Raw genomic sequence first — 23,472 nt, forward strand, 5'->3', positions numbered from 1 at the left:
TGTCTCATTCGAACTGACCCCTGATCCCTGATGTGGCACACTGATCTCGGACCCGTTATGTGTTTTTACGAAACCCATTCTTTCCCTTCATAATGCTTATCACAGCTGTAATTATACAGTAATTTAAGTTATTACCTGTTTTCCTCCAGGAGACTGTAATTTCCTTAGGGCGGGAATTATGTCTGCCTCAGTCCCCATCTCTGGGCCTGCTGCAGAAGGCTTTCTGCACACCACCCTGAAGGCATGCTAGGGGAAAGTCATTGCCATCTCTGTATCCCTTGGCTTCCCCCCGGGAAAGAGTGGACCATTCCTGGGTGTCTTTAAGATCTTTTTTTAATTCTTAAGAGTAATTCTAACAAAATACTATGCATTAAATACCAGGTGAAGCAGAGTTGCATTAAGATAAACAAGTGTTCAGGGCAGCGCCTTTTGCTCGTACTGTTTCCTTTATGCATAGATCAGGTAAACTCAACAAACACTGTGTAACTGCCAAGCACCAGGATACAGTCTGTGGATGAGTATATGAAAGTTAACCTGTTCCAGTGGCAGTCTTTCCTTTTCCTCTCTCTCTATTTCATCTGCCTCCCTCCATTGCTTTTCTTCCTCCCATGTCCCCCACCTTCTTTCCCTAAATTTTATGACAAGAGTCAATTTGTTAATTTCCAGTAACTGGAGAAAACTGAAACAATAGCAATTTCATGCTGCAGTCCTATGCACTAGTCATTTTTCTCTCTGAAAGACTTTATTTCAGAAGTCCTTTGGGCCACACCTAGGATTGTTCTGGGCAGTTTGCAGGCCAGTGTGATTGACTCGACTGTCGCTTGTAGGATGGGTTACGTGCACAGCTGTAATGTCTAGGATACCGCTCCCTAGGGCAGCTGGTTGATGATAGGAAGTCCAGCAGGAAAACAGTTCCGCTGTCACGCTGGTCCACATGATAAGATCGTCTCCATGTGTACTGTCCCGTGCTGCTCAGTGTTGGCAGTTCTTCAGGCATTCCAAGCTCTGCTCAAGGAAAGGAAGGCAGTGACTTCTCTGCCTTTATCCAGCTCTTACTTCTAGAAACAACACAGAAAACTATTTTTTCCATGCAAATTTTTTATCCTCAGGCAATCAGCCACCTAGAAGAATAATCAAAAAGGCCCCATTCTGGTGGCAGAAAATTACCATTAGGTCTCCAAGCTGGAACAGTCAGAGGCACATATCAAATGCTGTGTTGCCACTCCAACAGAACTCATGAGAACTGTAATTACTAGATGAATTCCAAAAGATGCATATCTGTTTATTTGAAAATGTGTACTTGGTAGCCTTAAAATGAGGCAAATACAACATAGCTTGGCTAGAGGATAAAAACAGGATAAAAATCTCTCTGATAGTCTAGAACTGGACATTTGAGTCGCGCACTAAACCTACTAAAGAACGACTTAATTGATTTTGGTGTTGAAAAGGTCTCGCTGTGTGATCTAGTCTAGTTTTCAGTTGGCAGTGTTCCCACTCAGGCTCCCAAGTCCTGGCATTGCCAGCATGTGCCACTGGCGCTTCAGGTAAGTTCAGTGTGGTTGTATCTGGAGAGCTCCCTTACACCTCCGCAGATATTGCTGTAGGTTTTTCATGTCCCACCATCGGAAGGCACTTCAGATGTCCTTCTGTTATTTACTTTTTTTTTTTCGAGACAGGGTTTCTCTGTGTAAGAGTCCTGGCTGTCCTAGAACTTGCTTTGTAGACCAGTCTGGCCTTGAGGTTGCTGAGATCCACCCACCTCTGCTTCCCAACGTGCTGGGATTAAAGGTGTGCACCACCACCACCTGGCTACATATCCTTCTAAAGATGTAGATTAGAGCTGACCCTAAAGCCTTGATTGGGGTTCACCACAACACCAGGAACTGTATTAAAGGGTTAGAACATTAGGAAGGGAACCACTAGCATTGTGGTTAAGAGCCCTTGTTGTCTTACAGTGGACACCAATTCTTTGGTTCTCAGCCATGACAACAAACCTGATTCCCTCTCTGATCTTCAGATACCAGGCACCCACATAGTACACACACATATGAGCAAAGGAAACAGCCATGAACATAATAATCTGAGAAAAACTTACCCTATCAATCTAATTCTACAGGTGGAAGGAAATAATGGCTGAGAAACGACAAGTCATCGGGCGACTGTCACAGATTGTCTTCCCTAGTGCCTGGTTCTCTGTGCTTATTATTCAGGAAGAGATTGTCCCCCATCTCAGCCAATGCTCTTTTTTCTTAGGTCTTGTTATGGAATCCTGGTGCATGTGTGTTCCTGGTCCGTACACACACAAGCACACACATGTACATGCACACACACGAGTGAGAGAACAGCCACACTCCTGTGCGGAGGACCAGTGGAGAACAGAGGGCACAGAGCAGCTCACCCTGTTTTACACACACGCTGTGCAACTCAGGCTTAAACCTGTGCTCTTCAGATTTCGGTATCAAGTAATTTTTGTGGATGCCAAGCCTACAGTCGTGTCACCCAAACTGGCTACGCAGTTAGCATCAGCAAGTCTATCTTAGAAATGTACATACTAGATTTTTTTAAACTGTGATGTCATGAAGCTGTTCATGTGTCTTCGAGGCTCAAAAGGTGAACACTGTTTCACTTTCTTTTGTTGCGTTGAGAATTGACTAATACGTTCTGATTTTCCTTCTCTTTCCCTCAACCTCAGCATATCAATAATGACCACATTCACGGTGAAAAGAAGGAGTTTGTGTGTCGTTGGCTTGATTGCTCAAGAGAGCAGAAACCCTTCAAAGCCCAGTACATGTTGGTTGTGCACATGAGAAGACATACGGGCGAGAAGCCTCACAAGTGCACAGTGAGTACATGCTTGGGCATCCTCAGTGCCCCCTCACACAGACGAGTGTGACGCTTCCCTCTGCAGGTCTTCTGTAGTATCCTCGGGTTCTGCAGGCTGATGACCCCAGGTCCTGCAAGGGTAGTTTGGGCAGTAGTGGGGAGAGAGATGGCGCACTGTCTAGGTCAAGTGTCCCGAAGTTGAGCTTCAGACAGGACATCTCTGCATAGTAGCAAGCGGGCATAAAGTGGGCTGGCTCCTTGTGTTCAAGGCTCCTGTGTCTGCCGTATCCCCCCCAGTTCAGCACACTACAGGACAAAGCACAACATTGATGTGTTTTTCAGTTTAATTCATTATCTGTGTATGTAGTGGAACTGATCCTCTCCTTGCACTCTCATATGGGCTTTGGGTATCAAACTCATGTAGTCAGGTGTACACAGCATGCACTTTGACCCATCTTACAGGCCCTAAGTTGGGCATTCTTTATCAAAAACAAAACTCAAAATATTAGGTTTGGGATGTAGCTCATGGGAGAGCACTTCAGTCCTACTTATAAGGTCTGGATGCTAACATAACATTCCAAGTAAAAGGCCCCACTTACAACATTTGCAGCCATTTGCAGTCACCACACAGGTGCACTGAAACTGTTGTACCGCATTATGATTAGTCTGTGTGCATATGGTGTATATATAAAACATAAATGAGCACATTGTCTGTCTCTGTGGTGTCTCAAAATGTGGATGAATATATTCTGAAATTTGAGAAAACTCAAGCCGCTTCTCATCCCAAGCCTTCGGGTAAGGCATATCCAGCTGCCCTTGGCTCTGAATTGTCCAAACTCTTTGCTCAGTCTCAGGAATAGAGTGTGAGCCTCTGGAGTGGGCCGCATTTTCTCTAAGGAGGTGCTCTGAGCACTGCACAGCCCTGGTACTTTACATCTTAAAGGCCCTTTACAAACATGATCAAATTCCATGCCTTTGTATAGACACAAAGCCATATTAATGAACTTTGTGCTGAATCTGAAATCAGTGGGAATTGGAGGAGATCAATGAACAGATAATGAAATTCATTGTCCACATTGAGCTGTCTATTAAAAAAAAAATAGGGAAGGAAAAAAAAAAGCCTTCGGGAGTTTTACAGGCACTGACAATGCTTTGTCTTCAAGGCCCCAAGCCACATCTGAATCCCAGTAAATGCAGAGTTTCGTGTTAGTGGAGTTTCTGTTCCACGGTTTTGAAAAGCTGCTGACCCTTGAAAGGTCAAGTTTTTATCCACTTGGAGAGGGGGTTAAGCGCTAGCTGCAGCTGCTGTTGTGTAGAGTGGTCCAGAGTTACCTGTTGTCCTCAGTTTGAAGGTTGCACAAAAGCCTACTCGAGACTAGAAAACCTGAAAACGCACTTGAGATCCCACACTGGAGAGAAGCCATACGTCTGTGAGCACGAGGGCTGCAACAAGGCTTTCTCCAATGCTTCAGATCGGGCCAAGCACCAAAACAGAACGCATTCCAATGAGGTAAGCCTCCTCCAAGGCTCCAAGGCTCCGGGCGGAAACAATGAGCCTTCTTGTGGAATACACATGGTAAAGGAGGTGTGCTCTGTTTTATTTTCTCCGGGCTGTTCTCACTATGAGTGGGCTCTGACCCTGCAAGTGAACGTTTGGGGCCTCAGACATGGACCCTGTGTGGAGAGTGATGCAGATGAAGAGGAAATTTTATAAAAACCCTCTGGGAACTTAGTTTCCTGTTGCTTGGAACTGCCACCTACTGGCCAGACAGTAGTAGCATTTAACTTGTAAATCAGCCTGCCTGCTTGGCCATGAATGCCCGAATCCACACAAAGTTGGGCTCTGACTAAAGAGATTCAGAGGCATCCCACTGGCAGGGGAGAGCTCACTGCTGAAAGCTCACACTCTGTCTTGGAGACAGAGGTATCGTCACACGCATCGTTCTAAACTTATTTCCGGGGAGCAAACAGCTTAAATAAAGTGTATAGACTTTAGATTCCATTCTAGATTCCAGAGGATTTTGGAAGATAGTCTTAGTGGCCCAGCTGATACTTAAGGCAGTTATTTAAGACACAGGGAGTGAAGCCTCATCGTACTAGTTGGTTTATGTTATATTGCTATTATTTTTAGGTAATTAGCCCCAGATTACTGATAAATGCTTAAAATAAAAAATGGTTCCAGATTTGGCTTTGAGTATGAATACGGGGCAATTTCACATCTACAGGGTTTGACTTGAGCTGGAAACCCAGGCTCTTGCAGTCACCCATCCTAGACAAGTCCCAGTACTCACTTGCAGTGATTTATTCTCTTACTTGTGCCTCCATCTTTTTGGTGAGCATAGATTGATAGCTAGTTATGTATCGAGCACTTTTGCCATGCTAGGTATAGCAAAGAATTCAACAGGGTAGACCCAGGGAGTAATTCCCATACGTGAAAGCTATCACAGCACGTCTCTGTCCATGACTTTGTCCTTGTGTCTTCAGGGGCTATGTAGCAGTGACCTCTGGAAGGACTCCCCATTCAGGTCATGTGACTTACATTCTTCCTGAAGCTATGTTTATGTCCATGATCAAGTCTGACCTCTCCTGAGCAGAACCTTTGCTAGCAACCCTTCATTTTGGCGTCTCCTTGTCCCTGTCTTTATTCATCAAAATCTTACTGTCCATTTTCAAGACCTAACTAAAGTGCTTCCTCATAATGACAGCTCCATTGGAGCAGGTGTTTACTTTGGGTCATGCACAGTTGCAAGCACCTTATGTACCCATGAGCTGGGAGTTAAATCCAGATTTTAACAACTGACCCCTCATCATCTCAACCAAAAGAAGAGTCTTCATTGCATCTTTAGGATTCACACTTTATACTGTAAATAATCGCATGGTGTGATTTTTTTTTCCTGCCAGGAAAGAAGATTCTGTATAGAGCATATAAAAGATTACATGAGAGATTATTGTATTTATCAAGGTTACATATCTTTGTGTACAGGGAATCTTGCATATAATAGGACTCATTTAATGTTTGGTGAAAAAAAAATCTAGCTGGCTCAATCCTGTAATCCCAGCACCTGGTAGGCTAAGGCAGGAGACTCATGAATTCACGGCTAGTATGGGCTATAAAGAAGAACTTGTCTTTTTTAAAATAAATAAGTAAATACATAAATAAATAAATTCTGTAGTCAGGAGAAAATGCACTGACACCTCTTCAATGGTACCTGAGTGTACAAGACAAAATGGTAACAATCATGTCAGAAGTTAAAGACCCAGGACATTAAAAGCAGACCGGTCGCTCAGAAAATCTGCCATTTGTCATGGCCTCATTGCATTTCATTGCTATCACCTAATTTCAAGATTCAACTGCATAGTTGTGTTTATGGATTTTATTTTAAAGCATAAACTTCCAGAATCCGTGTTCTTGTGGATTTCCATAGATAACTAATGTCATGTTCATATGCAGGGGTACATGGTTACAGGTGTGCTGATGTGCGTCATTGCTCTTGAAAATGCTCGTTCTGACGAACTTCTCTGTGGCCATTGCACATCAGCCTGTCCTCATTTCCAGGCTAGTCTTATATTCACATGCATGTGTGTCTAGAAGAGCGGCTCTTCCAGTATGTCCTGTGCCCCCTCCATGTGCCTCTCTCCCCGTGCCCACATATCTGCCTCATGCACTCTGCTGATGGAACAGCCTGTCCCAGTCCCATCGGTGCCCTGAGCAAGCACAGGGTGGATGTACAAACACCTAAAGGTAATGGCGCTGACTGTCAGAGCCATTCTTCTGGCCCTAATGCGTGGAATCCTGTACTTTCGTTTCATCATGTATATGCGGCAAATCGCAGAGCTCCTGAGTAGACATAATTTATAGTTAATGGAATCAATTCTGCCCAACTGAATCTTACATTCGAAGGTGAAGTCTCTCAGGATAATGTTCGAAATCTTCGCTTCTCTACATTACAAAATCTCAGCACTCAGTCTGGCCTTGGGCTTTTAGTGGAAAAGGGCATCTTTTAGACATACATTCTACAAGACAGAGTCTTTAGCAAGGATTAGAGATACATTATTTTAATCATGCTTTTATGATGATTTCTTATATACTAGCTTCCCTTCTGGTACACAGAGAGGGAGGTATATAGAGCCTTTATGGCATTCAGCAGATCATGCCCAGGACCCCTACACACATCCGAATCAGAGAATGTACAGGCCGCTTCACTAAAATGATGCAATATTCATAAATAAGCTCTCATTTTAGATTACTTCTAATGCCCAATACGGTATAAATGCCGCATAAATAGTTGCTCTGTTGTTTAGGGAATAGCAACAGGAACAAAAGTATCTGTTCGTGAGCATTACAAGTGTAAGATTTTCACACTACGTGTGTGAATTTAGTGTCCGTCTGAAACCGGTTGAGTTCATGTACATAGAGCCCTTGGGCAGGCAGGGCTGACTTCAGTCATAGCAACGCCCCATAACTGTATCATTTTGGAAGTCTGGCATTGGTACAGAACAAAGGAAGAGTTCTGTGATCTATATGAATATTTATTTTAAAACATCCCGTGTTTGTAACTATATCAGGAGGCAAGATCACCAACTAATATGAAGTAGTTACATCATGTGCAGATGTGGAAAGTCAGAAGAGCAGACTGAAAGTCCTGGTTTTCTGTAAACCATTCCCCAGCCCTGAGAAATGTGTGGAAAGGGTGTGCGAATGGTCTATAATGAGGCTGCATCTTTAGAGACCAGATTCTAAAATTCTGGGCATCTTCAGCTCTGAACACCAAAGAGTTGTGATGCTACCCAACGGAGCACATTTTAGTGAAACAACATGAGGACAGCTCTGGGCATTTGATTTTATTTCTTATTATTATAATACCTGTGTACAAATAGCACATTTGCCAAGCAAAAAATTTATTAGATCTCAGAACCAAGGTAAGATACAAAAAAAATTCTTCATACAAACTGTCTCCTGCAAGATGTATAAAATTGTCCTGATACCATCTTCTTGTAAGCCTCCTGCCATTATCCTCATCAATAGATGGAGAGCCATGATACTTCCTCCCTGAGCATAAATGCTTCCAACAATGTAAAGGCAATTTATACACTTTTACCGCTTTCGTGGCTCCCTGAAATAATGTGAAATAATGCCCTATTAAGCTAGATTCTATGGACACCGAGCACCGTCCAAATAGCCTTTCTAAGTCGTTAGACCTGAAAGGTGTCTGCATGCTCTAGAAGTGGTTTTGAAAGGATTAGAATTGTAATGAACAACTACTAAGTCATAATCACTTTTATAACCATCCGTCGACAATTCATTTGTGTGGCATTTGATAGAAACCGTATGTATGCAAAATCCCCGGCTGCACCAAGCGTTACACAGACCCCAGCTCTCTCCGGAAACATGTGAAGACTGTACATGGTCCCGAGGCTCATGTCACCAAGAAGCAACGTGGAGACATGCACCCTCGGCCTCCGCCACCGAGAGATTCTGGCAGCCACTCACAGTCCCGGTCCCCCGGCCGGCCGACTCAGGGAGCCTTTGGTGAGCAGGAGTTGAGCAGCACTACCTCAAAGCGGGAAGAATGCCTCCAGGTGAAGACGGTCAAGGCTGAGAAGCCCATGGTATGTCATTCACTCTCCTGTTCTCCCAGAGCTGATCGGGCTTGTTGAGAAAAATCCAACCGAGCATTTCAGGGGACAACACGGCCCCTCTTTATTGTACCTGGCCCCTGTGATTTGAGGGTCAGGAGCCCAGTGATTGAGATTGCTCTCTTGAAGCTAATCTTCTTAGACAATAACTTTGCTCAGAAGGAGTTTCTAAGATTCCTACCTGACTTTCAAAACTGCTCTGGAGCTGTTCCACTTGTGGCAGACAGACATGGCTGGCAGTCTTCTCCAAGGGGCTACTCTGTAGAGAATCATCTCTTAATAGGCCTTTCTACAAATACGTTTTCTGTCTTCCTTGCCCTGGTGACCCCAGAGTGAATAAGCTGAAGGACATGTTCTTTGGGGGCTTGCTTACAGTTCAGTGGAATCCACAGATTGAAAGACAAGTGCAATTCAGATGATGGGGCATAGACACATAAAAGCCTTCTAGAGAAGGAGAATTGCCAGTGGGCTCTGAGGGCAGAGGCCATGAGGACAGAGTTCAGTGCTCAGACCAGAGGGAACAAGTGGCTCCTGGAAAGGGGAGGGAGAGGAGAGGTGCCAGTTGTGGAACTTGCTAGAGCAAAGGGTTACGAGGCCAAGGGCAAAATTAGTGGGTGACTGATGTGGGATTTCCCTCTGTATGGTGTGAATTCCATTGGCTAATAAAGAAACTGTGCAGGGAATAGAGGTAGGCGGGGGGGGGGGACTAAACTGAATGCTGGGAGAAAGAAGGAGGAGTTAGGGAGAAGCCATGTAGCCCTGCCTGAGGCAGAGGCTGGGAACTTTAACCTGGTAAGCCATAGCCACATGGCAATACACAGATTACTAGAAATGGGTTAAATTAAGATATAAATATTGGCCAATAAGAAGCTAGAGCTAATGGGCCAAGCAGTGTTTTAAATAATACAGTTTCTGTGTGGTTATTTTGGGTCTGAGCTGCCCCTCCTCACAACAGGTGACAGTGTCAATGGCTTTAGTATTAGGCCTTGCAGTGCAGGTTAGTAACAGTGGAGATGGTTTCTATGTCACCCCAAACCACAATACCTCCCATTGCTAAGTAATTATTTATAGCAGTTTATCTCAAAATGACTTGACATGTGAACATTTAAAAACAAATTAAATTATAAGACTCGTACCCGAAGAGATAAAGACTGCACTGCATGTTTACAGGTGACAAAATTGAAGTTCCTTAAGGTAAACTATGGGGTCACATTTCCATGAGAGATGCTGTGTGTACATACACACATTTAAAAATATCAGATGCCTGCGAAGACATTTATTAATGAACATTATGTTACATTTCTAATATTATTTCTTTTGAAACATGTCTTTAATTTGGTTATCATGCTATAAATTAAATTCTTTCTTCTTTTTTCTTATTAATGCAACACCTCTTCTGTCTATTGCTCCCAAATGTCTTGTTCTCACTTCCTAAGGACAGTGGGTAATAAGGTGAGGGAATTTTGGCTTCTCTATTCTTTTTTTGTTTTGTTTTGTTTTCATTTTAACATGCAAGTTTTCTTCCCATTTCATTTTTCTTGTTCTTATGGCTTTGTGCTATCTTTAATGAACATTACTCAGCTCTGCATGTGAAAATGGGAAGTCAGATGATTAAACTCATTGTTACTTTTTCCTATTATTTATTGTTTTTCATAATAAATCACACTGGACCAACTAAGCAGTTGTTCCCAAAGTCTGCTTAATTGCTGTCCTGAATAGCATAAATTCAGGTGTGGGACCAGACTTATACTGTTTAATTTGAAGAAGACTTAGATAAATTTGTTAGCAACTTAACCTCCATTCTGTCGTCAGAGTGCATATAAATAGTGCCCTGGCCTTTTACATGCTCTCTGGAAGTGTGTGAGCATGCTCCTATCCACAGACCCATGTATTTATATACTCTGATTGTACTGTCAAAGAATAAAAGTTACCCAAAGCTTTAAAAATTCTCAATACCATTGGAAGAGTTGGTGTCTCAAGACTTTTCTGAGGCAAAAAACTTGAGCAAAAATTTACATACTTGTGATACATGTCTTCCTTAGCGTCACTTGGTTGCCCAGGGTAAAGTTACTGTATCATTTGGCGTTGCTAAGAAAGTATGTATTTGCTCAGATTTATATGCCGTGAAAGCAATAAATAAAGCTAAAGGGATCCCCAGAGAGAGTTACCTCTATGATTACCTTCTTCACAGCGTTGTACAACACACCTGAGAATACCTGAGTGAGTCTTTGACTTGCTGTTAGTGGCTCCAGTTTTTATCGGAACCCTGGAAAGGGTACCGCAGGAGCACAGATGAGCCATTTTGGGGAGTCTAAACATTGTGATTTTCACTGGCCACTGAACTTCTCTGAACATCACTTTTCTTGTTCTCACAAAGATGTGATACAGCCTTACATAGATGGTTGTGCAGTGTACCAACTAGCCTGTGTGCGATAGCTCTATTCTCATGGTGCTTCCCAGACCCTGAGATGCTCAGGCTTTTCACCTGCTATCCCGGAAGCCCTGGCATGGACTTTCTTTGTATGAGACTAGTCAATAAAATTAAGTTTCAAATAGTTACATAATTTCCTTTCAATGTCTACTCAGGATTTGGAGAACGCACTAAGAGAGGAATCAGTAAGGTCATTATATAAACTCAGGACCACTATCCATTGCGGCCTTTCTTCCCTTCTGAGTATGACAGAAGCAAAGTGATTGATGATTTACCTATTACAGCTGCCTTGACCCAAGCTCTGGCTGAAGGTCTATAATATCAGGAAAATATGGCAGGGAGGAAAAAGATAGAATAATTTGAAAACCCACTCTGAAGAGCCTAGAGGGACCCTTGTTGGAAGGAGATAATGTGCCCTATGGAGCATCCCCTGTATGTGTGATGAAACCCCGCTGAAACAATAAATACTAAAGCCTCTGACCTCATCTTTAACTTTATCAGGTCTTTATGCTTAGGTGCTCTCTGGGATTTACATTAATTTCCAGTAACAGCCCTTAATAATTGATTCCATTATCTACATAAAGACACTGCTGTGGTGGGTGGTGATGAAATTTGCCCAGAAATACTGTCCCGGAGATAAGAGTTGAAAATGAGGAAATATGCCTGCACAGCTGACATTTGGAACAGGATCCCATGGCTGATAACCATGATCACATCACATCTAGCATCTTCTACCATCCATCACCTCCCTTGTGCATCAGCCTGGTGGGCCATTATCGTCTTGACCCAAAGGCTACTTCATCCACCAGCACATAGTTCTTTCTTCTCATTTAACCCACTGATAGAACATGAACGTCTTGACTTGCATGAGCTGTCACTCTGGCTTCCTTTCCATTACCCTTCTTGATATCACAGTGTTCCTTTTTCCTTGACCCTGTAGACATCTCAGCCAAGCCCTGGTGGTCAGTCTTCATGCAGCAGCCAACAGTCCCCCGTCAGCACCTATTCCAACAGTGGGCTCGAGCTTCCTCTGACGGATGGAGGTAGTGTAGCCGACCTCGGCGCCATTGATGAGACCCCAATCATGGACTCGACCATTTCCACGGCAACCACAGCCCTTGCTTTGCAAGCCAGGAGAAACCCGGCAGGGACCAAATGGATGGAGCACATCAAACTTGAAAGGCTAAAACAAGTGAATGGAATGTTTCCAAAACTGAACCCTATTCTACCTTCCAAAGCCCCTGCGGTGTCTCCTCTTATAGGAAATGGTAAGTTCCACCTTAGACTACATGTCTGTCCGCTTGACACGGTTCTTTTCCTTTATGTGTGGCCAGCACATGCCAAGAGGACCTGGAGCCCTTAGTTTTATATGTGTTAGTTTCTTCACAGATCCTAAACTTATGCTAGACCCTATCTGTATTAATGTTGAACCATTTACATTGCTTTGCTGGATGGTTCATGTTTTGGAAATAATAACAGAATAATACTGGAATTAAAAATGTAAAGGATTTTGTTTCTTTGGTTTTTTGGGGTTTTTGTTGTTGTTGTTGTTGTTGTTGTTGTTGTTTTGGGTTTTTTTGTTTTGTTTTGTTTTTCAAGACAGGGTTTCTCTGTGTGGCTTTGGAGCCTGCCCTGGAACTTGCTCTGTAGACCAAGCTGGCCTTGAACTCACATAGATCCTGCCCTAGATCTTGCTCTTTAGACCAGCCTGCCTCTGCCTCCCAAGTGGTGGGATTAAAGGCATGCACCTCTACCACCCCGCTGGTCTCAGATTTTGATGGAGAAATTGTAACTTTGAATTTCAGCGGGACAAGAAAAAAAAAAAAAAAACAAAAAAAACTCAACAATAGGTGCATTTGTGGTTAGTGCCCAACTCTAGTTTCCAAAACATAAAACCAAGAGAATTTTATCTGTTTGCCCAGTTCAAGGAAATGACAAGCTAGTCGAATGCTTGGGGGAAGTGTCACACCTGATTTAAGACATTTTTAACTTTACGTCTCTTTTCCTCTCCTCCCTCTGTACCTCCCTCCAGGCACACAGTCCAATAACAACTATAGTTCGGGTGGGCCTGGGACCCTTCTCCCAAGCAGAAGTGACCTGTCTGGTGTAGACTTCACGGTGCTGAATACACTCAACAGGAGGGACAGCAACACCAGCACCATCAGCTCTGCCTACCTGAGCAGCCGCAGATCCTCGGGCATCTCCCCCTGCTTTTCCAGCCGCAGGTCTAGTGAGGCATCACAGGCTGAAGGGCGACCCCAGAACGTGAGTGTGGCTGACTCTTACGACCCTATCTCCACAGATGCCTCACGGAGGTCCAGCGAGGCCAGCCAGGGTGATGGACTGCCCAGTCTGCTCAGCCTCACGCCTGTGCAGCAGTACCGCCTCAAGGCCAAGTACGCTGCTGCCACTGGCGGTCCACCACCTACGCCCCTGCCCCACATGGAAAGGCTGAGCCTGAAGACCAGGATGGCCTTGCTTGGGGAAGGCAGGGACTCAGGGGTGACCCTGCCTCCAGTCCATCCTCCTCGGAGGTGCAGTGATGGAGGGGGCCACGCATACAGCCGGCGTCACCTGCTGCCTCACGATGCGCTAGCAAACAGTGTAAGGAGAGCCAGCGACCCTGTCAGGACAGTCTCCGAGAACATGTCACTTCCCAGGGTTCAGCGCTTTAGCAGCCTCAACAGCTTTAATCCTCCAAGTTTGCCTCCGTCGGTGGAAAAGCGTGGCTTAGTGCTGCAAAATTATACCCGGCCAGAGAGCAGCCAGCAGCCCCGGTACTTCCAAGCATCTCCTTGTCCTCCCAGTATCACAGAGAATGTTGCCCTTGAGACCCTGACCATGGATGCTGATGCCAACTTGAATGATGAAGATTTCCTGCCAGATGACGTGGTACAGTATTTAAATTCCCAGAACCAAGCAGGGTATGGGCAACAATTACAGAGTGCCATCTCTGAAGATAGCAAAGTAGCCCATGGGCCAGAGGACTTGGACCTACCAGGGCTGCCGGACAGCCATGTTGGCCAGCAGTACCCAGCTCTGGAGCAGCCCTGCTCTGAGGGCAGCAAAACCGATTTGCCCATCCAGTGGAATGAGGTCAGTTCTGGAAGTTCCGACCTGTCGTCCTCTAAGCTGAAGTGTGGTCAGCGTCCTACCGTACAGCAGGCTCGAGCCTTCGGGTTATACAACAATATGGTGGTCCACCCGCAGAATCCATGGAAGGTTGGGACTGGCCCAGCCGGGGGATATCAGACCCTCGGGGAGAACGGCAGTAGCTACAATGGCCCAGAGCACTTTGTGATCCATGGTGGGGATGGACCTGGCACCAATGGAAATGCTTTCCACGAACAGCCCTATAAGACCCAGCAGTATGGGAGCCAGCTCAGCAGGCAGCCACTGGCTTCTAGTGCTCTAGACGGTGCCTGTGGTGTGGGGATTCAAGGGTCCAAGCTGAAAGGCAACACCTTGCAAGAGAATGGGGGTCTGCTAGATTTTGGTCTGTCCGCAGCACCAAATGAATTAGCTGGCAACACAGTGAATGGCATACAAACCCAAGATCAGATGGGACAGGGATACATCGCTCACCAGCTACTCAGCGGCAGCATGCAACACCAGGGGACCAGCCGCCCCGGTCAGCAGATCCTAGGGCAGGTCACTCCTACCTCACATATCAACATCTATCAAGGGACAGAGAGCTGCCTGCCAGGGACTCAGGACAACAGCAACCAGCCATCGAGCATGGCAGTTGTCAGGGGCTACCAGCCCTGTGCCAGCTATGGGGGCAGCAGGCGCCAGGCAATGCCGAGGGGCAGCCTCACCCTGCAACAAGGACAGCTCAGTGATGTGAGTCAGACGAGCAGGGTGAGCAGCATCAAGATGGAGGCACAAGGGCAGGTCCAGCAGCTCTGTTCAAATGTGCAGAATTACTCTGGTCAGTTCTATGACCAAACCGTGGGCTTCAGTCAGCAAGACAGGAAAGCTGCTTCCTTTTCCTTTTCAGATGCCAACTGCCTGCTCCAGGGGACTGGCACTGAAAACTCGGAGTTACTTTCCCCAGGTGCTAACCAAGTGACAAGCACAGTTGACAGCTTTGACAGTCATGACCTCGAAGGTGTGCAGATCGATTTTGATGCCATCATAGACGATGGGGACCATACCAGCCTAATGTCAGGGGCCTTGAGCCCAAGTATCATTCAGAACCTTTCCCACAGCTCCTCCCGTCTCACCACACCACGGGCATCCCTCCCATTCCCGTCTCTGTCCATGGGTACCACCAACATGGCTATCGGGGATATGAGTTCTTTGCTGACCTCCCTAGCAGAAGAAAGCAAGTTCCTTGCAGTTATGCAGTAGGCAAGGAGGACCGCAAGTAGAGGGTAAAACTGTAGAACTTGAACGACTTCATTGGCTCTGTTTGGACCTTTTTTTGTTTTGTTTTTCTAAGTTCTATATGTATTTTAGCAATCTCATCTCACCTGACTGGGATGTGTCTCAAGTATATTCCTTTTATGGAAAAGGACTCTGAAAAAAACCCTAAGGTATTCTAGGGGAGAAACTGTCTTCCATTTCAGTTTTGAATCAGTATTGTGACATTCAAATCACCCTCTTTTTTTTTTTTAAACCTGTAAGCCTGCCCTCTTTCGAATGAACCCATGTAAATGTGTGATGTGCATGTTCTTCTAGAAGAGAAGTCATCAAATTCAAAGATCTGGCCTGCTTTTCTGATACCCCAGGAACTAGAAGTGATGTGCCTGTGACCAGGGGGTTGCAGGTTTACTCTTTTAAAGTTTTCCTTTATAGTACTCAGTGGCTTGCTTGTGTGTGTGTGTGTGTCCGTGCGTGTGCATGCACACGTGCGTGTATGTTTAGCTCCCACACTGAGTACAAGAATTGAATGAGTGGTGGGTTTGAAGATTGTGGGTGCTTTATAATTAGTATAAATAGCAGGTTTTTATGTGTTCCCCACCTTGATTCAATGCAGGGCATACTTTTAACAGCTGCACAAAAATGGAACTTTTGGGGATCCTACAAATGAAATAGTTTGCATTTCATTCAAAGAGTTTTCGAGGGTTAAATTCTTCTGTAAGTGTGCATCCCATGCATATGTGGTCAGTTCTCAGTCACCTCCTTTGCGTCCCCTTGACCTTTATAATATCCAGCATTATTTAGTGCTGCCGGGAGAGAGTGGACAGGAGTGGATGTGCAGACAGCCACTCTTTTAGCTCTTTGTAAGAAATTAGGCCAATTATAGATTGAAACAATTGGGTAGAATTAGCTTGAGAACTGTTTTGTGGACTTGCTATAATTGACTATTGGTCCCACCATTTTCTTGATTATCATAGATAACTGAGAATTGATTATATGTAGCTCTAAGTAGGTATGTAAGCAACCCACGACTGGATGTATCATTACCATTTATTAATTTCACTATCACAAGGGAATATGTCTATTCTAAGTGCCCTATTTTAAAAGATGTGTAAAACTTAGTTGTAAAAGGCAAAAATTCATATCCATTGACCTTGGGAATAAATTGGTTTAAACATTTTTAGCATTGGAGAGCATGAAAGATGATATTTAGTAGTCATGTGAATTCCAAATACCATTAGTCCTTAACGTGGATGAAGATTTTAAAGATTTACCCAGTGCAGTCACTCCTCGCTTGCAGCTGACACATGAAGTCATACTGTGTGTGCACAGAGCACACGGATTATCCAGCATATTACTTTAAAACTATGTAGATAATCATCTACATATAAAAGAAATGTCAACCCATCAGCCCCAACACCGAATTTCCCCCAAGTGATTCTTGACACAGTTGTGTGGCTTTCCTCTTAAATCCTGCATTAAAGTTAGGAGTAGAAAGATGAAAGCCAAGGAAGTGTTAGGGACTAGGAAGAGAATGTTCCCACCAGCCAATTTTACCCATGCCTGTTTTCTCACTGGAGCGCAGATTCCAGCAGGGAGGACTTTGTGCTAAGCTACCCAGTTTGCTTTCTCTTAGATATCCCCAGGTCCAGCAGAGCAATCTATACAATCTGCAGGCCTCTCCCAGGAGGCTTCTTGTAAATCAAAGGAGACCATAGACCAGAGGTCTGGGTTCTGGGGTGCAAAGCAAGGCCTCTCTGTTTCTCTAGCAGGTCGTTTTCTCCTTCCAGAACCACTAAGGGAGCCCTGAATTTCTCTGTCTGGTCAAAACTTTCTGGTCTGGGTCTTACCTGGCTTTGCCTTCTCGATAAATTTGGCCCAATCCCTTTATTACTTCTAGTTTCAGAAAAGGAGGCTCGGGATTCTCCTCTTTGCTCGGCAAGAAGAGGGAGCCTGGTTCCTGTCACATCCTTGCCTCCTCTTGGAGAGCCCTTCCTAGGTGGAATCCTTGCAAGTGACCTTGAAGTCTCAAGTGTCCTGGTTTCCACATTGACTGCCCTTCCTAGAGGGATAGACAGCACATAGGACCAGCACCGCTGCCACCTCTCCTTCTGGTTCTGCCTCTTTTATTTCTTCTTTCTTTAATTATTCATTTTCACCCTTATTTTCTAAGATGTTGCCTTTAGATTTGTAGGACCAGTGTTTCCACTCTATCAGAATTTTCTCAATATGAAATTTTCAGAAGGATACAGGTTTTAAAAAGGGTGGTGGTGGTGATGGAAAGTATTCTGTCCCAAGATAATCTGTCATGATAGTCCAGTCCAAGAAAGGTCATTTGGGCACTCAAACTATCCTGTGGGACAGGAGATCTCTGCAGGCATGGCATTTTCTGTCCAAATCCTGCTCACAGTCTGCAACCTCTTTCTGCTCTTTGGCTGTTGCATGGAGGAGAGACAACTTTGATGCTAGTGTCTTCTTTGCATTTTAGTGAAAGTACAGGCTCATACATGGTACTCTCGTTTAGTGTCTGTGTTAAAAGGTTTTTGTTTTTCATGCCTTTTTCTAAAGAATTAAATAACTCACTTCCCTGCTTCTCACATGTTGGCTTGTCCTGAGCCATGGGTTTTGATTCTTACGATGTATGTGCCTTATTTTATGTTTCTCTTGTCAATGAGAAGGACCAGTTGTTGTCGTCCAGTCAGCACTACAAGGCTGCATGTCCAGACAGTGTTACCAAGAGGCGAGCCCAGGATTGTAGCGGTCTGAACTGTCATGTGACTGATTTCCTGTGTTGTTTGAAGCCGATAGGAGGATGTTCTCCTCTGACAAGTTACCCTTGTATATCCTGCAAATGTGTAAGATAAACTATGTTTCTTTTCTCCACCTTTTTTTAGATTTTTAAAGAAGAAAATGTGTAATCCTTTTTAAAGAACAACACCTGTAAATATATTCAAGTACCGTAGGTGTAGAGTTGGTATGTGATGGCCTTGGGCCTTCCTCAGAAAAGCCTGTGGCTGCTCAGTGCTCATAGGCCACGGGAATGACAGCCCAGACACATGAACTCTGCCTTGGCTTTCAGAACCACTTAGTCTTTTTGTAACAAAGAAAAAAAAATAAACAAAAATAAATAAATAAAAATGTTTCTTACAGTGTCAATAAAAAACTTTGTACTGAAATATTTTACTGGATTCTTTTTGTTTTCTTACATTTAATCCCTATGAGAATAAAAAGAACACTTTGTTTGGAGAACTTCCCTGCCTATAGTTGAATCCATATTAGACATACAGGTTATATTGGAGTTCTCTAGAGTAAAAGATCTTGTAGAATGTGTATGACATATGTGTGCACACACACATGTGTGTGTGTGTGTGCGTGCACGTGTGTGCTTTATTAGAATGGCTTACAGGCTGTGAGCTAGTTAATCCAGCAATGGCTCCTATACACAGAAGGCTAAGGAACCCAGTAGCTGTTCGGTCCATGGGGCTAGATGTCTCAGCTGGTCACTAATACACTCCAAAACCCCAAAACCCCAAAGAAGTAGGCTCTAATGCCAGTGAAGAAATAAACTTGCTAGCAAGAACAAGAGGTACCCGAGAGACAGCTTCCTTCCGTGCCCTTTACAGAGGCTGCAGCAGAAGGTGTCCAGATTAAAGGAGGATATTGTATTGCCACCTCAAAAGAGCTGGGGGGGGGGGGGGGGCCCTGATTAGAAATATGTCTTCCCACTTCAAATAATTTAACTTAAAAATTCCTCACAGGCATGTCCAGTCATTTGGGTTTTAGTTAATTCCAGATGTAGTCAGGTTGACAAGAATAGGAATCACACAAGTTGAATTTACTGCATTCACTCACTAGATGGAGATGGAAATGCGGCTCCTTCACTGGCCGTGTGAGATGTGTGCGTACATGGGCTGTACAGAACATGCTAATGCTCCTTGTGTTTCTTATTTTCACTGCTTTGTCCAACTCGGGAAGGACGATGGGGTTTCACACCTAACAACTTGTCTCCCTTTTATATACTGTCCTTTTACCTAGAGATGTACTAACACAAGTGGAAAAGTCTGCCATGATAGAGATTTACTTTATTCCCCACACATTTTTTCTTTAATTTCCATTTTAGTCTATGTGTATGAGTGTTCTACCTGCATAAATGTTCACCATGTGCATGTCTGGAACCCACAGAGGCCAGAAGAGGGCATTGGATCTCCTGGAACTTGAGTTACATTCAGTCATGAGCCACCATGTAGGTGTTGAGAATCAAACCTCAGTTCTCTGGAAGAATCGCCTGTGCTGGTAACCACTGAGCCATCTCTCCAGCCCCTGAAGGCATACTTTTGTGTGCCTTTTAATGACTAGCTTCAGTTAGAGAAAACTATTTGTCTCGTTTGCTGTTTTAGCCAGTTATCCATAGTTCTACACATTACCATCAGAGATCTTCATTCTGTGTTGTCGGTAGCAGCACACTAGAGTGGTACTTCATTTGTATTTTAATACATAAAGTTTGCCTGACCGTCAAAAAGTAAAATTGCCCCACTGGTCAGCCTTATAGACCAGGCAGTGGTCACACACACCTTTAATCCCAGGAGCCACACTAATTGGCCATAGAAAGTGGGTGGTAGTGGTGCACACCTTTAATCCCAGCCTTAAAGAGGAATATAAGATGGCAGGAGACAGCTCTCAGACACAATCTCATTCTGAGGATTCTTAGAGACAGGATCATGATTTTTAGACTGAGTTAGAGGTAAGAGCCAGTGGCTGTCTGTTTTGCTTTTCTGACCTTCAGGTTGAACCCCAGTATCTGTCTCTTAATTAATCGTGTTACAGCACATCCTGGAAGCCAACAGCCAATTTATTGTTGCTGGAAAACTTGAGGGTGCTAACTGGGTATCCCAAGTCCTAGGATCAGAGCACCCCTTAAAGCACAGGCACACAGAAATCTCAACATGCCTTCCTGATCCCTAAGAAAATCCCATTGCTCCAAAAGATGCTTTCACAATTAGACTTCTCGCAAAAGGTGTCCTAATAAATTCAGGAAAAAATAATAAATCATGAATTTTCCTCTGTCCAGATAGAAATTATCAGCTCAAAAAGATGTGTGTCATTCAGGAAAGCGCTGCTAATGAAAAAGAGGAAGGCGGGTTGCATAAGAGGTGTCTGTTCTGTGTTAGCAGTGTTGGGAATAGCTCCCACCTTGGAGAGCCGGCCTTACGTCCAGTCAGAAGTGGTTGGTTGCTCCCACAACGTTTGTGCCACTCTTGAGTCAGCCGATCATGCTTTCGGGTGACTGTTTAGATCCCAAGGGTTGTAGCTGAGTTGCTAGTTCCCTTTGTCCTTCTTGTGGATCCTCTCAGCCTGTTCCCATTTCCTTGTGTCAGCCCCTGATACCTAGAACACTTTTAACTGGGACCTTCAGTGATCGCACCAGGCTGGGACTGGGTGATGTCCATTACAATCCCCATTCCCATCCCCAGCCCTGTAACAAATGCTTATAGGTGCCCCTCCTCCCATGATCCATTCACGGAGATGCCAACTCTCAGTACAGACACGGCATCCCCCTAGACCTTTCATGCCTGTGTCTCCAGATTATTCTTTGTCTTCAACCTGCTTAATAGGAGCCATTCCACTCACCATACCTCCAACTCCCTGGGAACTCCGCCTCTGGGTGTGGCCACGATCCCCTTAGCACTTTCCCACAGCCCCTCTTCACCTTATCTCCTAGCCCACCTCTAGTGTCTCTGCCACAGTGCAGAAAGCACTGTCTACCAGGGAACCCACAGTCACCACACTTTCCCTAAAATCCAAGGAATGGAACAGCCAATAAAGATAAGACCAGATAGCAACACCTAGAATCACCTCAATCATCACCACTCCAGACACCTAGACACCAATGCAAAAACCAACCTTAACAGACAATACAACATGTCCCCACCAGAACCCAGAAATCTTTGGTCCCAAGAGAGCTGCAAAGCACAGTGGAGAGACTGGGCAGAAGAGAAGAGAGATGTGAGAAAGGAGGGAAAGAAGAGGTCAATATGGTTAGAAACAGCATTTGGGTCAAGACACCGGGCTCCATGCTGGAAATCTCTTCCTTTTAGAGAAATGGCTGAAAAGGAGATTCAGAGCCGGGGCTCAAATGACAAATGATTCAAAGATGAATTCTGTGACTTCTTCCAACAGCATGCTACATTTCATTCCACATAAGCTGCTAAGATGCTGCTCAGTGCTGAGACATTACTTCATGTTCCCAATGTGAAGAGAAAGCACCACCAAACTAATTATCATGAGACGAAAACACAAATCTCCTAAAAATAAAAAAATAACTGCATAGTCTGAATAGTTACCAAGGTGGAGAAATGCATACTTGGCAGCTATGTATAGAGTGTGTCCTAAGAGAGAGTGGGTTTTCTTATTCTTGTTTGTTTCTTTCTCTACTTCCTCCTCCCCTTGATTCATCCCTTCCTCTCCTTCCTTTCTCTTCTGCAAGGGACTTAACTGTTAATTAGCCACTAGAAAAGAAGCAAACGAGAGGCATAAATTGGTGTTAAAGCAAGCAGAAAAATTATCAGACCTATGGCATGCCTAAGACAGCATACTGGTCCTGGGCTATGGGATTCTGGCCAGCTCCGAGAGATGTCCTGGATAGCACGGTTGAGTAGGTGCAAAGGCAGCTTAGACCTGTGAGGACAGAAAGCACACAAGGTGTCTGGAAGGCCACTGAACTTGAACTGGAGCTTTGGAATGAATGGAGAGTAAAGACGGAATTGAAAGGAGTAGAAAACAGCATGAAACAGTGGGTCTGGCAGGCAAGATTTGTTTCTTGTTATCTCTTTGGAGGAAGTGTTTAAAATACCATTGGTAATGATGGCAGATGGCCAGTGGTAGGGGCTATAGAGGAACTGATCCGGATCAGAGTGAAGGGGATACCCTTGGCTCCTTCAAGCTGAGTTCTTCCCTGTAGAGGCAAGCAGGGCAGCAGGCCGGAAGAGCATACAACCATACAGCCTGCCTCCTGCATGGCAGCACTGGGAAGAACAGGGCCAGAGACAACTAGTTAAGTCCGCAAGAAACTTGGGACATAATTCCATGTTTCAGTGCCTGTAAGTTATTGCAGAGATACTTTAAGAAAGCTGCTTTCCTCTTGGGAGGTTCTGCTTCCCCTTTCTGCCACAGCTCCGCGGGGCTCAGCTCACCCTCCTTACCTGTGCCTTGTTCCTGCTTGAGTAGGCAGTACGGGTACCTGAAGTGAGATTTGGTCTGGCCAGTAAGTAAACCAAACATGCAAGGAGCAGTATTGAGTCAGTCTCACCTGTTGGCCTTGCTTAGGGCATGAGGCTGGCTGCTATTTCTTTTAAGTGGGACCAAAGTGATGTTTGGGGTGGTAAGGATGGTTCCCACACTGCTTATATCTAATAGGGCTTCCTTCTCAAAGGCCAGCTAAAGAATGATTCACAACTAAACGCAGCTAAACCTTGATTGAGTCCCTGCTTTTGGAAAAGGTCCAGTCTCGGAATGTGTACTTCTCGTGCAGGGGGATACAAGGTGTATCTCAGTAGTCATGGTCCTCTTGGTCCTCAGTTTCCAAACCATTTCAAATAAAAGCCCTACATAAGCATGTAGGTATATTTCTAGTCCACTCTTGTGTTTGGCTAAGCCCTACCAGCTTACCAAACAGACCTTTTCCAAGGTCATTAAGGAGGAGAGGTGGGAGCCACATCCGTGCTTTCTTTTCTAGCCTACCTGTGAGACCCTCTGCTGCTAGGAGAGACAGGGAGAGCACTTTCTCCAGGAGCAGAGCAGCCTGGTCCAGCTTGAACGCTCCCTGCTTCTGAATTAGCACTCTTCCCCTGCAGCTGGGGAACCTCCTGGACTCAGAAATTCCAGGGGCCCAACATGATCCAGGCTCAGAAATTGGGCCTCAGCTCCTCGCTGTTGGCAGACACAAGGCTCCAACCCTCCCGGGCTTGTAGGAGCCAAATGCACTGTGGAGGTGTGATTCACTGAGTTCCCAGAGGAAGGGTACACAGCCAGCTGGCAGGGAATTACTGTTATGTCCAGGCCAAGGAATTCCATTGCTGTTAGCTGGAAACAAGCAGCCAGCTACCTCCCTTCTCTTCCTCGCTGGCTGATGCTTGGAACTGGAGATTAGCCAGGGATCCGGGGAGAAGAAAAAAAAATAAAACAAGCCCTGAGCTGCTTATGACCAAGATAAGTCTGTG

General features: G+C 44.8%; 1 protein-coding gene across 1 annotated transcript in view; it reads left to right on the forward strand.

Moving 5' to 3' along the window:
- Nucleotides 1-15,356, forward strand: part of Gli3 (GLI family zinc finger 3) — a 265,892-nt gene extending 250,536 nt beyond the window's left edge. Inside the window, exons 11-15 of the mRNA XM_057787815.1 lie at nucleotides 2,693-2,842; nucleotides 4,169-4,333; nucleotides 8,146-8,433; nucleotides 11,832-12,159; nucleotides 12,924-15,356. Of these exons, the coding sequence (XP_057643798.1) occupies nucleotides 2,693-2,842; nucleotides 4,169-4,333; nucleotides 8,146-8,433; nucleotides 11,832-12,159; nucleotides 12,924-15,244 (3,252 nt within the window). The 3' untranslated portion in view covers nucleotides 15,245-15,356. The remainder of the gene's footprint in view (nucleotides 1-2,692; nucleotides 2,843-4,168; nucleotides 4,334-8,145; nucleotides 8,434-11,831; nucleotides 12,160-12,923) is intronic.
- Nucleotides 15,357-23,472: the final 8,116 nt, after the last annotated feature.

Source organism: Chionomys nivalis, chromosome 13 (assembly GCF_950005125.1).
Source record: "Chionomys nivalis chromosome 13, mChiNiv1.1, whole genome shotgun sequence".
NCBI lineage: Eukaryota > Metazoa > Chordata > Mammalia > Rodentia > Cricetidae > Chionomys > Chionomys nivalis.